Source organism: Aquila chrysaetos, chromosome 8 (genome assembly GCF_900496995.4).
Source record: "Aquila chrysaetos chrysaetos chromosome 8, bAquChr1.4, whole genome shotgun sequence".
In the NCBI taxonomy this organism is placed as follows: Eukaryota; Metazoa; Chordata; class Aves; order Accipitriformes; family Accipitridae; genus Aquila; species Aquila chrysaetos.
In genome coordinates, this window is record NC_044011.1 from 2,365,207 (window position 1) to 2,378,675 (window position 13,469).

Genomic DNA, 13,469 nt, shown 5'->3' on the forward strand with positions numbered 1-13,469 from the left:
GTGGGGCTGGGGGCCGTGGGCACCCCCTGAGCCCCTGTGTGCCCCCCTGGGGGTGACAAAACCTCATGGGTGGCAAAAGAGCGGGGCTGGCGTGGGGGAGCCGTGCCCGGAACGCCAAGGGTTTGGGGGGGGACCACGGGGAGGGGGCCCGGAGGCTGCAGCCGCCCTCCCCTAGCAAAGGCTCCCGGGTTTCTCCTCTCTCCCTTTCTCCTTCTCCTTCCTCCCCTTTGGGCTGGACGTGCCCAGGCAGCGCCTGCTCCTTCGGCTCCCATTGATGTTCCTCCCAAACAGCCCTGCCGCCTGCCAGCAGCCTCCCGAAAAAAAGATTTGGGAAGCCGGGGGAGGACGGGGAGGACGGGGAGGGGGGGGAAACCGGGGCGGGAGAACGGGAGCGGGACAAGTGAAACCGCCGCGGGGCAGCAGCTCCGGCGCTCCCCAACCGGCACCGCCGCAGCGGGGGACGGGGTTGTGTCACCGGTGTTGTCCCCCTCCTCGCCACCGCTTCGAGCACAAGGGGCCAGCCCTGCGCCCCCCCCCCCCCCCAACCCAACACCCTTCGAAGACCGGCCCCGAAGGGTCCCCCCGGCCCCCACCCGGGGTCCTCCCCACCTCCATCCGTGTCCCCCCCGGGGCTCAGCGGCTCAGTTTGTGGAGGTGGCGTTACCCCCCTCGGACTCCCTCTTGCCTCCCTTGCCGGCCGACGGGTCCCCGGCGCCCTTGACCTCAGGTTCGCCCCCGTCTTTGCCCCCATCGTGCGTCTTCATGTGCTTGCCCAGGTGGTCGCTGCGCATGAAGACGCGGCCGCAGACGGGACAGGCGAATTTCTTGGCGCCGGTGTGGGTCTGGAGGTGCCGCTGCAGCTCGTCGGAGCGGGTGAAGCGTTTGCCGCAAAAGAGCCAGTTGCAGACGAAGGGTCGGTCGCCGCTGTGCCAACGCAGGTGGGCTTTCAGGTGGGAGGTCTTGGCGTAGGCTTTCCCGCAGCCGGGGATGTGGCAGTTGTGTAGGTGCTTGCGTTTCACCCCCTCGGGGCAGGGACCCCCCCTTTCCGCCTCCTGGCAGTTGGGGCAACGACACGCCGCTTGCCCCCCGCCCCGCGGCACGGCACGACGGGCACCTTTCGGCCGCCCGCCGCCCTCCGCCTCCGGACCCCGGGGCTCGGGGGGTCCCTCCAGCGCCTTCGCCCCCTCCGGTCCCAGGAGATGCTGGGTGGGGGGGGGGCAGCAGGTGGGCGGGGGGGGCGCAGAGTTGGTGCTCCCCCCCCGCCGTACCCCCCCAGGGCCGGCGGCAGCCCGGGGTGCCCGGGCACCTGCAGCCCCCCGCCCTGCCCGGGGGGCAGCTCCATCCAGCTGGCTCCGGCATGGAGGTCCCACCAGTTGACGCTTCCTTCCTCGCCAGGGGGGCCGGGATGGGGGGGCCGAAACCAAGGCTCGTAGGGATGCGCCATGTCCGGGGCGGCCGGCAACAACTTGGCGTAAGCGCCGGGGGCGGCGGGGCCGTCGGCGGGCAGCTCTAACCGCGGGGGGCCATGGGGCTCGTAGGTGCCGGGGTTGGCGAAGGTGGCGGCGTCGGGACCCGCCAACGGCAGCTCCGGGGGGGGCAGCGAGGAGGCGAAGTCGGCGGCACCCGCCGCGGTGCTGCCGTGGGGCTGGAAGGGCTGCAGCGGCTGCAGGTCCAGGTGGCTCGGGGAGGCACGGGGCGCGTCGGAGGGCTGGGTCCCCAAAGAGCCGCAGACCGCTGTGAGCATTGCCGAGCGGCGCGGGGCGGTGGCGCAGACAGACCTGCAGGGCCAAAGAGGGATGGGAGGGGAGGTGGGGGGAGAGAAGAGCTGTGAGAAGAGGGGGGGCACACCTCCTAAACCCCCTGTCCCTGTGCACGCTGGCACAGGGAGGGGTTTGGCACCGGGCATGGCCCCGGCACCGATTCCTTTCCTGCACCGTCACGGTCCCGCCATGCCACCGGTGACAGTGTCCCCAGTACCCATCACCCCGTCACCCGCAATTTGGGGGACACCCCTGCTCCGCCACAGGGGTTTCTCTGCTCCGCGGCCCAGCGTGACACCAGGATGGTGGCGTCAGGTCGGGGGGCACACCTTAGCACCCGTCCCCGTGCCCCTATGGACCCTGTGCCAGCCCCTGGCACAGACCCAGTGCCGGTGGGTCACGTCTGTGGCCCAAAAGGGTTGGTGCCTAATTCCAAAATCTAAGGAAGCCGCCAGCATCTGCCTCGTCACCTCCCCGACCACGTCCCTCCAACACAGCCAGGGTCCCCAAGGGGACATGAGTGGGGTCCCCAAGCCCATGCCCCAACCACGGGGGGGGACACAGCACCCACGAGGCCACCCTGGTCCTCCCACACCCCCGCCAGGCTGGGAAAAGATCACCCCCAGCTCTGCTGCTGCCCCAAGACCTCAGCCCAGCTGGGGACCCCCAGGCTGCTGGGGGGGGGACAAAACGCAGCCGGGGGGGGGGGGGGGAGCTGCAGCCCCAGGCTGATTGGCAGCAGGATGGGGGAGCAGAGCCAGCTGCGGGGAGGCAGCGGAGGCCCGGAGCCGAGCCGCCGGCAGCCCTTTGAAGCCGGGCTCTGGGCTGCCTTCGCCCACAGCCCTAGACCCCCAGGGCACCCACTGGGCCCCCGGACCCCCAGGCACCCGCTGCCTCCCCAGCATGGCGGCCGTGACTCACTGGGAGCTGTGCAAACCCCACTGGGGACGGGCCCCACCCCGGTGTCGAAATCCACCTGCCGCCACCGGCTCCCGCCCCCCGACTTCCCACCGGCGCCACGGCGGGGGGCGGCCGAGACCCCCCCTCCCTGCAAACCCCCACCGTCCCCTCCCGCCACCTTCCCCTGCTCCCAGCCACCCCCACACCGTCCCCACGCCACCCCCAGCCTGTGTGGGACAGGGACAGACCCCCAGGAGACACCCGGGAAGGTCCTGAAATTTTTAGGGTGAGGGATCCCCTGCGCAAAGGGGCCAGACCCCCAGAGCCCCCCCATCCCCGGCACTATCAGCCCAGGGCGGGGGGGGTCCCCAATGCTGAAGACCCCCCCCCAGTTGCATGGGGACACTGTTGTCTCCTGCCAGGCAGCACCAAGGAGGGCAGGGGGACCCCAAGGGTAGGGGTGGGAGCTGGGGGGTACCAAAATCCCCCCGACAGGACCCACCTCCACCTGCAACACCCAAGCGCCTGCGGGAGCTCAGCCTCAAGCTGGTGTTGGGGTGGTTGAGGGGGGGACGAGCCCCCAGGGGCTGGCAGCCCAAGCAGGTTTTGGGGTGCTGCTCCCCAGGGGGGGCTCAGCTCTGCCCACCCCAACCCTGGGGGAGGATTGGCACCAATTTTGGGGCCAGATCCTGCGGACTGTCCCTGCTTCCTGGAGATGTCAGCGGGGTAGAAGAGGGCTGGCACTGAGGGGGTCCATCGCTCCCACCCAGCAGTGGTCCCCAGCGGGATCCTGAGCCCCCCCAGCCCCCTGCTCCCTGCCTGTTTGAGACTGGGGCCAAAACCATGAAACCCCATGGTGACAGCCCAACACTGGGCTATGGGGTGGCAGCTGGCACTGCACAGGGCCTCCCCAGATCTGGGGACAGAGGGGATTTGGCAAGGACATCCTCCAGCCCCCCAACCCCGATGGGAGGAGAAGGGACCCTCCATGGGGTCCCAGGCAGGTCCCACCCGACGCAGACCTGGCACGGCCACACCACAGCGAGCTCCAGGAGCAACAACCGTGGCTCTCCCGGCGCACCCCACTCCCAAACATCCCCCCCTCAGCTCAGGGGTCCCACCGGGACCAAGCCCCCCAGCTGCAGCCCCACCATGGGCACCGAGACCCGCAGCCAGGTCACACCATCTCCACCGCGGCTACACCCTTCCCAGCTCCGAAGCCAGAGAACAGGGACCAGTGCTGGGATAGGGAAGGAGCGGCGGGGGGGGGGAGCTGGAAGGACCCCCCGCCTTGGCCCTGCCCTGCTCAGCTGCCCCAGCCACGCGTGGATATTCCCCAGAGGCGTTTTTCCATCCGGGAATGATGACCAAAAAAAAAAAAAAAAAAAAAAAAACCAAACAAAAAAAACCCCAGGGGCTCCCAGCGTCCCCCCTCTTTGGCGGGGCTCGACGACGCGTTGGCCATTTCACCGCAGGGAAACTGAGGCACCGGCGAGTGATGCGTCCCGTGAGTCACGGTCCAGGCTGGGCAGAGGCGGCTCTGCCCGTCTCCCAGCCCCAGCCGGTGCCTCACCCCGCGGCAGGGCTGGGCAGGCAGCGCTGCCCTCAGCCCTCAGCCCCGGCTCCTGCCCGGCCGGGCTCGGGGGAAGCCCCGACGGTTGGTTCGGGGACGACGGTCAAGGGCGGGTACCGTGGATTTAGGGTGATGTTGCGGTTTTAGGGTGATGCTGCGGGTTTAAGGGGGTGATGCCGTGGGTTTGGGGTTGATGCTGAGGGTTCTAGGTTGATGCTGAAGGATTCCGGGGCTGATGCCGTCGGGTCGGGGAGTTCAAACCCCACCGCCCGACCCACAGCAACGCTCCCCGGGGCCGGAGCGAAACTCCCCGGGGCTTTGCGGGGAGGAGGGAACGACACACGGAGGAGGGGACACGGCACCGGTCGCGGTGCGGGGGGTGGCTCGGCCCGCCCAGCCCCCTGCCTCGCACCCTCGTGGGGTCCCTGCGGGTTGGCGTGGGGTCTCAGCCCCACGGGAAGGGGCTTCTCGCTGTAAATTAAGGGGAAGGGGGGGACACGGGACACAGCGGGGCGTCGCGGGAAGCGAAGGGGGCCGGGAGCCTCGGGGCTCGGTGGCCAGTGGACGCGGCGGGGCGGCAAGCAAAGACTTGCCGGGGCTGGGCTGGGCCGGGGCGGCGGAGCCGCCAGCAGCACGTTCCCAGCCGCCGGTCGGGACGACCGTGGATCCCTGACCCGGTCGAGGGTCCCCGCCGAAGGTCCCCCCCCAGCCCCGCCACCACCCACCCTCCCGCCGCCCCGACCGTCGGTGGCGATGGAAGCGGGCAGCGACCGACGGGATGGAGTCGGGGGGTGTGTGTTGTGGGGGGGGGGGGGTACGTACGGGTCTAAGGGCAGCGAGCTCCCGGCGGCTCCGTCCTCATCGGCGTGGCGTGGGCGCTGACTCCCGAGGGGACCCCGAGGGACCCGCGCGGCTCCCCAGGGACGGGGCACCCACTGGGCCGGGCGAGCAGGAATGGCTGGGTCCCAGCCCGGCTCCCGGCTCTTCCCTCCTCCCCACCGTCCCAGCTCCACCCCTCCCCGGCCCAGGTGATTTTAACCCTTGGAGGCAGAGCCCCAACCCCGCCGCTTTTGACAGGAGCCTGGTCCCGGTCCCAGGATCCGGCTCATGAAAGCGGAGGGAGGGGACGGGAAGTTCGCAGCAGACACCGCAAACAAGGGGGGTAATTAAAGAAGAAAGAAACAACCGCCTCCCTCCCGCGCCTGTGGCCGCCCTCCTCCTGTCGCCCTCCTGCCAAACCCACCCACCCACCCACCCACCCCCCGGGGACCCTCGGGCATCCCGGCTGTGTCGTCCCCCCCCCCCCTCCCCGGCCTCCTCTGCCTGCTGGCCGTCTGCTCCTGCCTCCAGGGACGTGGCCCGTCCCGGTGGGGGGGCTCGGTGACCCCCGTTGGGGCTCGTCCCTGTGCCATGGGGTAAATGGGATGGGGACAGGCGTGGGGGACAAGTTTTGGGGCCAGAGCTGGACCCATGGCAGGAGGGAGTGGGATGCCGATGGCAGGACCCACCATGACCCAGATGGATTTGGGGCAGCCCAAAAGGGTCCAGGAGGTCCCGGCTGAGCCTGTCCCCTCTTGGCTGGGGGCATCCAACCCTCCCGGCCACCGTGCCCCAGCCACCAAGGCTGCCAGTGCTGGGGGCTGCCGGGAGGGAGAAGCCCCAGGAGCTGCCAGGCGGCAACGCCGTGGCCAGAGGAGCCACTTAATCACTGGGGCGTCGTGTCCCCATTTCCACGGCCAAAATCCCCGGGGCTGGCACTGGGCTGGCTGCTGGTGGCCGCAACCCCGCGGGGACCCTCGTGTCCCTGGGGGAAGCCCGCTCCTCTCTAAAACCCATGGGAAAAGGTGCGAGTGCCTCGCCAGAGCCAGGACCTCGGCCGGCAGCACCACGAACCCGGCCGGCCGAGCCTGGCGTGCTGGCGCGTGGGAGCCCGCATCTCCCCGGCATGCTTGCCAAGCGCCCGGCCGGGCGGAGGGCGCGGGGAACTCCTTCGCCCTGGGGAAAACTCTCCCGGTTTTCATCATCCCAGGGACGGCTCCACCGCCGCTGCCGAAACGCGGCTGCCTGTGGGGTGAGCGTGGCCCCATGGCTTGGCCAGGCAGCGGGATGGGGACCCCGGGATAGGGACCCTGGGATGGGCAAGGGCAGGGCAGGCAGCAGGGCAAGCTGCTGATGGGGGCTTGGCTGTACTTTGATGTTGGCGAACACACGCTCCGGTGCTCAAATGCTCTCCGGGGCACATGCAGGTTGTGGGGGGATGCAGGGGGACCCCAGCCCCAGGGTCTTGCTGCCTCTCCTCCACACCCTGTGCCTGCCCGGGAGCGCTGGGGGCCATTCCCACGGCTGTGGGCAAGGGGGATGCTCCAGCTTGGGGACACCCAAAAGCTGTTCGGGCCGAGGTGGTGGCCCTGGGCTCCCCGGCTGCCTCCCAGGCGCCATATCACGGCCGCCAGCAGCTCTCCGGGGCAGGGAGCAGTTTGCAGACTTTGCATGTACAGCTCTGGGCACCGGCCAGACCGATCCCCAGCATGATCCCAATCCCTGTCCCAGCTATGCTGCCACAGGGAGCAGGGACCCCACGGTGGGGACGCTGGCCCAGATGTCCCCCGGTCCCCAGCTCCCCCTCGGCCACCAGAACGGATGCACCTTTCCCTGCACATCATGCACATGTGGCACGTCCCGCATCCCTTTGGTCCGGGGTCTCCTCCCAGTCTCCCCAGTGCTTCAGGGACTGGTGGTGCGGGACGGAGACAGGTCCCTGGCCGGGGGTCCCAGGTGCCAGCTGCTGTGACTCCTTTCCCACTGGTTCCCGGTGTGGCCCCTCTCCCTGCCAGCCCTGGGCCATGGAGGGGCTGCAGGGCGGGAGGATGTGGGACACCGTGTGCCTTCTCTGGGGACGGGGACGGGGACCTGGGAAGGCCCTGACCCACTCATGCCACCAGCACTGGGCCCCAAGACACCCCCCCCCGGGATCTTCCAGACCCATCCCAAAACACCACTCCTGGGCTGGGGGGGGAAGAAGCTGCCAGGACGCGGCCAGGGACAGTGGGGGGCTGAGAGCCTGCGGCTGGATGGGGCAGTGGCACAGGGCCATGGGGACCGGGGGGGGGCTGGGGGTCTCGGGGGGCCGGGGGCTCCCGGACCCACCTCGAGCGGAGCTGAAGCCCTGGCTGGGACCACACATGGGGAGGAAATTGCGCCGATGCTGGAAGATTTCGTGGGGGCTTCTCCTCGCCACTGAGCGTCTGAAACCCCAAGCCGTGCCTTGAAATTACAGCTAATTACAGAACCCATTTGCATAAATTACAAGGCAAGAGGCAAATGCTTCCAATCCCTCCCGAGTGCTCAGGCAGCAGGACCCGCTCCAGCCGCTCGGGGGGGGACCGAAGAGCGGCCGGGGGGGTCCTGGGTCCAGTGCGAATCCGGGATGGGGGCAGAAGGGGTTAGTGCTCCCCAAAACTGCAGCCGGGACCCCGGTGCGTGGGTGGGCACAAGGCAGCAGCCTCCCCCCACGTCCCCAGCCCTCACCCCACTGCTGCCCCCAGAGCTGGGCATGGCCTGGCTGTGCCAGGGTGGGGGGGGGGACATGGACCTCACTGCACCCCGATGGGGTGAGAAGAGCTGGCACGGGGCACGGGCAGTGCCGGGCTGGGGGGGGGCACAGCCCTACAGCATGTGGGGGTTGGGGACACCCCTGTCCCCAGGGGGAAATAGGGGCAGGGGGATGGAGGGATGGAAGGACAGAGGGGTGGAGGGATGGATGGACAGAGGGGTGGAGGGATAGATGGACAGAGGGATGGAGGGATGGAGGCAGAGGTACCTCTGGTCCCCCCCAGGACCAGGTGGATGGAGGGATGGAGGCAGAGGGATGTCCCCCCAGGCTCCAGGAGGATGTTGGGGGGCGGTGGGATGGCCAAGGCCCCTCCCGGCCCCGGGGCAGAGCACTTCAAACGGCTCCTGGCTCCGGGGAACGGACGGAGGCAATTTCCTCCGTTGCCATAAAACAAATTGGTGTCTGTGGGGGGAGCGGGGCCGGCTGGGCGCTGGGAGCGTGTGCGTGCGTGTGCGTGCGTGTGCACGCGTGTGCATGCCGGTGTGCGCGTGTGTGTCTGAAGTGGGTGTCAAGTCCACGCGTGTGCCCACGTGTACGGGGGGTGTTGTGTGAGCCCCCGCCGCGCTGCGCCAGGTCCCTGCGTGTGTGCACGTCCATGTGCGCCGGCACCCGCTGCCTGCGTGCACCCACTCACGCGTGTGGGTGCTGAGCTCCGTGGAGGCTGGGTGCCTGGGAGCGCGGTGCCTGGGGGGGGTGCCCGGGGGGGGTCTGCAGTGGGTGCCACAGGGCTGCGCCGTCTGGGTCGCCCCAGCCTGGGGGGAGCCTGGGGGGGCGGCCGCGGGGCCTCAGACGGCGAAAGCTGAAGCACCCGGATCCTCCCCTGAGTTTTCGGGGGTGCTGCCCTTGGCCCCGCACCCAGACAGCCCCGGGGGGGGGCAGTGACGCTGGGCTGATGCTGAACCCCTGTGAGGGTGCTGGTGGAAGATGGGGGGGGGACACTGAGCCTGCCACAGTGGGGATGATGCTGGGTGGCCCAGGGACCAGGGTGGCCCTGGGTGCTCATAGCCCCATGGGGGGGGGGGTCACAGTCCCCACGGGGGTGTCCACAGTCCCCATGGGGGTCTCACAGCCCCGTGCACCCTTGGCTGAGCAAACCTGGGGACCGGCACCCAGTATGGCATCCCTCAGCCCAGACTGGGACCCGGTGGCACCTCCATCACCCCCAGCACAGGGTCCCAAATCCCCATGCCCACACCTGGAGGGCACAGCCCCCATCGCTCCTGCAGCCCTTCGGCTACTAAAGCAAACCGGGGTGGGGGGGGAACACGGTCCTGTCCCCGTCCCCAAGCCGTGCCATCATGGGGGTGAGGGTGCAGCCCCGTGCCGGCCGTCGTGCCCCCCGGGGACGCAGCGGTACCGCTGCGTCCCCGGGGGGCACGACGGCCGGCACGGGGCTGTCCGCCTGGTCCCCCGGGACAAGCTGAAGGCAGAGCACCTGCCTGCCTGGCAGAGATATCTACCGGGATTATCGCGACAGGCTTCCCCTGCCCGCGGTGCGTGCCAGGTCGCGGCGTGCCCCGAGGGAGCGTTTCTTACCGGGAGCAGGAATTACTGTCGGGACTCGACCTCTGCGACGTGGCGACGGAGCTGACGGCTCGGTGTAGTTTTAAATACGGCTTTTAATTAGCCCCATGTAATCTCTTTGCCTATCTGCGCCCAACCGGCCCAGCTGTCAGTCACCGTGTGGGGAAACCTGCCTGGCACGGAGGTGGGGAGCGCCCGGCATCGCGCACCGGGGATGGGGACGTGTGGATCCGTCGGGGACAGGGACACACGGTTGCACCAGGGATGGGACACTGGGCTGCACTGGGGATGGGACATGCAGCTGCACTGGAGACGGGGACACTGGGCTGCACTGGGGATGGGACACACAGCCGCAATGGGGATAGGGACACACAGTGGCACTGGGAACAGGGACGCGTGGTTGTACTGGGGATGGGGACACAGTGCTGAATCAGGATTGGGGACACATGGCCAACACTGGGGACAGGAAGATGTGGCTGCCACCGGGGACAGGGACATGTGGCTGTCACGGGGGACAGGGCCACAAAACCACACCAGGGACAGGGTCCACACAGTCGTGCCACAGCCGCCTCCTCCCAGCACAGGGCTGTGTTGGGACCCCCTCAGTGTCAGGGCTGAGCGGGGGGCACCCAGCCATCCTCCAGCCCACGGGGCCCCACGCCAGCCCGTCCCCATCCCCGGTGGCCCTGCAGGGCTTGGGGGAGTTGGGGGCTGGCACGGGAGCAGCTCTGCTCCCGGCGGGACCGAAGGGGCGGGAGGCAGCGCCGGGCGGACGCCAGGCCCCCGGGGAGCGGTGACGGCACCGTCCCCCCTCGCTCGCTGCGCCCCGGGAAGAGCCTCCGCAAAACCACTTTCTAATTCTCCGAAGAAACCATTAGGAATGGTTAACGACCTTGGCCGGGCACGGGGATGGGCTGGCGGTTGAGGAGGTGCCGTAATTGCCGTAATTGAGCGTGGGCTTGGGTGCGCTTCCCGCGCCGGGGCGCATCCAGCTGGCACGGGGCATGGGGTGGGTGGCAGGGGGCTTGGGGACGGGGACTGCGGGGATGGGGACCGCAGGGGATGGCGTGCTCTCGCCCTGTGTCACAGCTCCGGGTCCTCTGGGTCCTCCAGGTCCTCCCGGTGCAGCCTGGCTCTGCAGGGTTCCCTGCCTCGCTGCGTGGACCTGTGTCCCTGTGTCCCCATGTCCCTGTGTCCCCATGTCCCCATATATCCATATCCCCATCCCAGCCTTGCTGTGCCGACCTGCGTGTCCCTGTCCCCTGCCTCTCTGTGCACACCTGTGCCCCCGTCCCAACCTCACTGCATGGACCTGTGTCCCTGTATCCCTTTGTCCCCGTGTCCCCATGTCCCCACCCCAGCCTTGCTGTGCCAACCTGAGTCCTCGTCCCCTGCCTGGCTGCACAGACCCTTGTCCCTGTCCCCCCATGTCCCTGTCCCCACCTTGCTGTCCCAATCGTGTGTCCCCGTCCCCTCTCTCGCTTCACAGCCCTTGTCCTCGTGTCCCCATCCCAGCCTTGCTGCGCCAACCTGTGTGTCCCCATCCCCTGTCTCGCTTCACAGACCCTTGTCCCCATCCCAGCCTCGCCGCACAGAGGTGGCATGGTCGGGGCCGTGGGGATGGCCCTTTCCCAGGGACGACGACAGCGATCGTGCCCGCGCTCGCGTCCGTGCTGGGCTCACAGCCGAGAGCCGGCGTCACTGCCCGCCTGGGGAAACTGAGGCAGGGAGCGGCAGGCTGGGACTTGCCCCGGCAGCCGGGGCGGGAGCGCCGGGAGCGGAGCCGAGGCCGCGCGGGCGCCTGGCCAGGCGGTGGCCCTTGGGCATCGTTGCCTCCCGCCAACTGCCGGCTGCCCGGGATCCCTCCGTGGGGCCGGCCCTGCTCCCCTTCCTCGCCCCGGCGCGGCTGGGGTGCAGCCTGCTCCGGGCTGAGCCCGCGGGGACCCCCGCACCGGGGTCCCCTCCCAGGAGGGTAGCAATTCCGGATGGGGACCCCAGGGTGTCCCCCTGCAGTGCTAGGCTGTGGGGTCCCGCTCCTGGGCTGCAGGATCATAAACGGGGTACGGAGCAGGCAGCACCACGGCGTAGCCGCGTCCCACACGTGCGCGTCCCCGTGCCCCCGGCACGCGGAGCACGACGCCGGCGCGGCGTCGGGAGCGTCGGTGGCTGCGGTGCCTCCCGCAGCATTTACGAGCTTGGCCGGAGCCGGGTCCCGGGGGTGGCCGTGGGCGGCCCCCACCCAGGGGTACCCCGGCGGGCACCCAACCCCAACCTTCCCCTTCCACCTGCCGTGCCGGGACCGGGTCCCCACCTGCCTTCGCCCCACGGCGGGACGAGGACCCAGGCACGCCGGCTTGCTCTAACCATCCCGTCGCGGTACCCGGCACCCCGAGATGTGCCACCGAGGCCGGGGCGGCGAGGGGCCGGGGGCCGAGGCGGGGGTCGGAGGCGCCGGTGCCAGGCGGTGAGTAAGCAGGAGCATGAGGAGGGGAGGTAATTAAAAGGGAGGCACTCGCCACAGCAAGTTCCCACAAATGAAGGCCCCCGGGCCATAGACACTGCACAACAAAGCACCGAGCAATTATTTGGCTCCAGTGGGAGGTGCTGGTCCCGTGGGGGCTGGAGCCAGCTGGGCACCCCGAGGCCTGGCAGGCCTGGCATGGAGGGTGGGGAGTGGGGGGGTGTCGGGGGGCCACCGGGGACCCCCCCCCCAACTGGTCATGGGGGGGCTGGTGGCCCCTCGGCTGCAGGGCTGTAGTGGGGTGGGTGGTCTTGGAGGTGGGAGCGTGGGGAGCTCGGGGTGGGGATGTGTGGGTTGCAGCTGCTGGGCGACCCCCCCCCACCCCGCTTTGGCACCCCGACACCTGCAAGGGGACTGGGTACCCCAACACCGTCCAAGTACCCTGACCCCCTACCCGAGCACCCCAAACCCTTGTGAGGGGACTTGGGGGCCCCGAACCCCTCTGAGCACCCTGATCCCTGGAGGGAGATGGGGCACCCCGACCCCCTCTGAGCACCCCAAACCCTTCCAGGCACCCCAACCCTTGCAGGGAGACAGGGTACCCCCACCCCTGGGGGAGATGGGGTCCTTCAGCAGCTGTGGGGCTGTGTGACACCAGGCTTGGGGTTCCCCCCCCCCCCCGGTTTTCTCCCCCACTAGCTGCCCCCCAGGGTGCAGAGCCTGGCGCGTGGGGGTCTGGGGCTGCCCCACACCACCCTATTGGGGAGCCCCGAGGAGTGGGTGATGGGCGCCAGGCCAGCCCGAGGGGTGCAGTGATGGGGCCGGGGGGAGCCCCCCCCCCGGAGCCTCAGTTTCCCCATTTGTGGCCGGGGGGGGGGGGGGGGTGTGAGGCCCGGCCTGGGCTCAACCACGGGACCGTGGAAAGCCCTGAGCCCCCCCCCCCCCCGGGCTTGGGGGGCCGCAGCACCGGTGACACCCCCGGTCCCACGGGTGCAGACCCCCCCCCCCGGTGGCACGGAGGGAGGAAGGGTCCCGGCCCGGGGAACCCGCACGGGGCCGGGGGGGTCCTAGGAGAAGCCAGGCCGGGGCCTGCGGTGGGGGGACACACACACCGGGACCCCCCCGGAGATCCCCGGGACTCCCCACCCCCGCGGGGACCCCGCTGCCGTCATCAGGCTTCAACGTTCCAGACTACCCGCCCTCCCCGCCATGGGCGCGGGGCCAATCACAGGCGGAGCTCGGCTGCTCCGCGTCTTCCATTGTCTTCTCTGCACGTCAATCAAGATGGTCGCCACCAACCGAGAGGCGGATTTTGGGTGGCTCCCGCCCACGAGGAAGTCCGCCTCCTCCGCCTCGAAGGTTTGTCAATCAATCAGCGGACGGCGACAGGCTGAGCTTGCTCCCATTAGCCAACCGCGCTGTCAATCAGAGATCTGCCCTCCCATTGGGTCTCCGGTTCCGTCCGTCACCTCGGAGCTCCGCGCCCATTGGCGGAGCCGTCACTCCATCACGAGTCCTATTGCTCAGCGGAGCTGCCCATCAAGCGGCAAGCCGCGGCGGATTGGCCGGCGATAAAGCATCTCGCCGTCTGTTGGCCACAGCGCCGGCAAGCCGGGTGAGGATTGGCCAAGAGGCCGC

The 13,469-nt window shown here is 69.6% G+C and overlaps 1 protein-coding gene across 1 annotated transcript; it reads right to left on the reverse strand.

Moving 5' to 3' along the window:
- Positions 1-641: 641 nt before the first annotated feature.
- SP6 (Sp6 transcription factor) lies at positions 642-5,137 on the reverse strand. Its single transcript, XM_030022961.1, is given in 4 exon segments — positions 642-1,214; positions 1,216-1,260; positions 1,262-1,778; positions 5,056-5,137. Coding segments are annotated over 3 exon segments (1,101 nt in total). The 5' UTR covers positions 1,745-1,778; positions 5,056-5,137.
- Between the last annotated feature and the right edge of the window lie 8,332 nt (positions 5,138-13,469).